Source organism: Priapulus caudatus, unplaced genomic scaffold (genome assembly GCF_000485595.1).
Source record: "Priapulus caudatus unplaced genomic scaffold, Priapulus_caudatus-5.0.1 Scaffold235, whole genome shotgun sequence".
NCBI lineage: Eukaryota > Metazoa > Priapulida > Priapulimorpha > Priapulimorphida > Priapulidae > Priapulus > Priapulus caudatus.
The window spans coordinates 426322-430124 of NW_014577296.1; the positions used below are offsets into that span (position 1 = coordinate 426322).

At 43.3% G+C, this 3803-nt stretch overlaps 1 protein-coding gene across 1 annotated transcript; it reads right to left on the minus strand.

Moving 5' to 3' along the window:
- Positions 1-31: 31 nt before the first annotated feature.
- LOC106807818 (CCAAT/enhancer-binding protein gamma-like) lies at positions 32-3803 on the minus strand. Its single transcript, XM_014810283.1, has 2 exons — positions 3452-3803; positions 32-697 (listed from the first exon to the last, which is right to left on the minus strand). Exon 2 carries the CDS (start codon positions 651-653, stop codon positions 270-272), a length of 384 nt encoding a protein of 127 aa, XP_014665769.1. The 5' UTR covers positions 654-697; positions 3452-3803; the 3' UTR covers positions 32-269.

Consider the following 3803-nt stretch of genomic DNA (forward strand, 5'->3'; position numbering starts at 1 on the left):
TCACAGTTCCTTGCTGGCTAATATCGTGTACATGTGTCTACATGTACATGTACATGTGTCTACACACTACACGTACATGTACATGTGTGGTGGTGTCGTCTCTCTGACCACGTCCTCACATGTTAACTCACAGTTCCTTGCTGGCTAACATCATGAACATGTATCTACACGTACATGTACATCTGTCTACACATACATGTACATGTGTCTATACGTACATGTACATGTGTGCTGGTGTCGTCTCTGTGACCACGCTCTCACGCATTAACTCACAGTTCCTTGCCGGGTAAAGTCATATACATGTGGTCGTTGCAGAAGCCGGCGTGTGCTTTGTCGTCGTCATCGTCGTCGACGACGTCGCCGTCGTCGAGATGCACGACCACCTCGCTCATGTTCCCCGTCACGCCTCGCACGAGGATCTCCTTCAGCACGCTGAGTTCCTTCGCGAGCAGCCGCACTCGATCCTCGAGGCTCCGATTCTCTTCCCGCAGCTGCTGCACCCGTTCTAACGTCGCCTGCTGCTTCTGCTGGGCCTTCGCACGGCTCCTCTTCACCGCGTCGTTGTTCCGATCTCGCTTCACGCGATACGTTCTGTCGACGTGGCCCGCGGCCTTCCAGCTACGCTTGTGCGCCTTCGACTTGTGTGCCGTCATGTTTGCGGGTTTTTTTGTTACCTCTTTGGAAATTTTTTCGAAGTCTAGAATTCAAAAATAGCAAGAGATCGATCACCACGAAAGAATTCCTAATGACTATATATTACTTATTACTCATATTCTCAATCATAAAATGATAGTTTTAAGGAACCACACATTTGCATTTGCTACTAAAGGCAATTACATGAATATACATCGTAAAAGGTATAATCGTACAATGTATTACCCGGCCCCTATTACTTATTTACTCATGGATCAAAGATAGTTTAGGACCCCGCAAATGTATTTTCGCAAATGTGCTAAATTAATCTGGTGTGCTAAACTGGGCTTGGGCCCTTACTCATTACTTATACCAAGCACAAATAATACCTATAGGTATAATAATAATAATAATAATAATAACAGGTATTATTAGCTCTTGCTTATACTTTAATATATGGTACTTATCACAGGCACTTGGAACGTTTCAATAGTAAAATGATGGTAAATAAACACGAATGTATTTACTACCAAAGTCTTAATGTTTCTCTACTCTATTTCGCCTATTATTGCCGATAACTTCCTGTAAATGCCGTTTAAATGCTCCTCTGCAACACACGAGTACACCGCACGCACGCCGCTGTGCACTTGCAAACAACAAGAATAAAGAGAATTCTCTTTATTACAGGGTGCGAAATTAACGGGAGTCTGGAGTCAAATACTCCCTGATTTGACATCTGCAGGAGTCCGTGGGACTCCCTGAAAATTCTGCTATACTAACAAGTTCGTTACAGAGCATGGCCTCACGGAATTGCTGTATTTTTTTCAGCAAATGTCCAAAGAGAATTTGGCAGACGTGCATCGCATGAATCTTCAAATACGCACATGCGTTATTGTTGTTGTGCTTTAGTTTTGAACTTCACACTACGGGCTCCCTCATTTTCCTACAGACTCCCTCTTTTTGCGGGCAGGGAGTCCGTTGGACTCCCTTGTTCAAAAGTTAATTTCTAACCCTGTTATTATCATTATTCTCTTTATTCTTGTTGTTTGTGCACAGTGGCATGTGTGCAGTGTAAGGCGAAATAGAGTAGAGAAACATTAAAACTTTGGTAGTAAATACATTTCGTGTTTATTACCATCATTTTACTATTGAAACGTTCCAATTAAGTGCCTGCGGTACTTATATTAGCAACTCGCACAGTTCCTAGACAAGATGCCGATGATCAAAGTTCTACATATAATCCACAGGCACTTAAAGCATTTCAATAAAATACAATGCTAAATAAATATGAAATCTATTTACTACCAAAGTCTTAATGTTTCTCTACTCTCCTTCACCTATTATTGCCGACAATTTCCTGTAAATGCCGTCCAAATGCTCATCTGCAACAAACGCTGGCTGCCGCTGCACACTGACACATAAATATATAGCAGGTAGGAAAGCATGCTGCCAAAATTCGCTCGACGCTCGCTTGGTCTCATACGAATACAACACAAACATTCAACCATATTCTAGTCCATCTTTGTTTCTATTTGAAGAACAGAGTTCACTTGTTATAAAAACATATTGTCTGTGTTTGTAACCAAGCTGTGTCACGCGAAATCACACAAAGCCTGACAAAATTCTTGCGTTCGCTCACGTTGCGCAGTTTATGTAAATGGCTGCAAGTACAGGGCTATAGGCAGCGCACTGCATTTTGGGAAACTACCACGCTGCTTTCCAACTCCCGTACGAGCCTCGTCAAAGTAGCGTTGCAAAAACGTTGATTCCGACAGCCATTTATATAAATTGCGCAACGGGAGCGAACGCGCGAATTTTGTCAGGCTTTGTGTGATTTCGCGTGACACAGATCGGTTATGAACACAGACAGTATGTTTTTATAACAATTAAGTGAACACTGTTCTTCAAATAGAAACAAAGATGGAGTAGAAGGGTTGAATATTTGTGTTGTATTCGTATAAAATCAAGCGAGCGTCGAGCGAATTTTGGCAGCACGCTTTCCTACCTGCTATATATTTATGTGTCAGTGTGCAGCGGCAGCCAGCATTTGTTGCAGATGAGCATTTGGACGGCATTTAGAGGAAATTGTCGGCAATAATAGGTGAAAGAGAGTATAGAAACATTAGGACTTTGGTAGTAAATAGATTTCGTATTTATTTAGCATTATATTTTATTGAAACGCTCCAAGTGCCTGTGATATAAGCTGCGTTCACACGAGGATTTCAGTACCGTACTCGAGCGTTCACACGCTAAAAATATACGCGGCTTATTCAGTACCGTACTGAAATACGCGGCTTACTCGGCGCGGAATCACATTCCGCGCCGAGTGATTCCGCGCCGAGTAAGCCGCGTATTTCAGTACGGTACTGATTAAGCCGCATATATTCGGCACCACGCTGGCCGCGTATTGCCTGTCGTGTGAACGCAATTTCGAATTGCGAAACTGTAGTGCGCTTACCTAGACTAGTACCCGTTCGCTACACGACGTTAGTGTAGCGTGTGGAACTGTCGACCGGGTACCAGTCTATATTATACCTAGCCAGCTAAGCCTCGATTCTCGTGTGAACGCTCTGGGAATTGTCTTAGCACGGTATTTCAGCCGAATTCAGCACCAGATAAGTTCGGAACCAGCGAGGCCGTGTATATCGTGTGAACGCAGCTATAATCTACTTACTGTCTTACTAATAGTATCCAGTATTAACACTAACCCTAAACCCTTATTACTATGCACATTTCCACAATATCAAGGGTAGATAATGACAAATCATTTTTCATTTGAAATTTGTCATAAATTTGATGACTACACTGAAAAACTTACCGATTGAATCTCGTGATGGTCGCTGTTAAGAGCTTAAAAATCCAGGCCCAGAAAAGTTCGACTTTTGAATGTGTGGTACCCTATCGGTCCAAGAAGAATCAAGTGAAGAGAGCGAACGTACGCCGGGGGTTGGGGACTGTGGGTTACCGCTTTATATACCCGCTACTGCGTCATACTATGCGACAGTTGACTTCAGTTGACTCGCCACCGTTATCACTCAGGAAATGTTTGCAGTCCGTGCAAGATAGCCTAGTGGGGTGACTATCACGAGTTGTTCACTGATGCAATGGCTGAACACTTTGAGTACGTGCCAGCCGAACATTGCATCATCAGGGCGTTTGTATGGCGTAGG

What these genes read in the sequence shown, in the direction of transcription:
- LOC106807818 (XM_014810283.1), bottom strand. Translation starts at nt 653, where the DNA reads ATGACGGCACACAAGTCGAAGGCGCACAAGCGTAGCTGGAAGGCCGCG.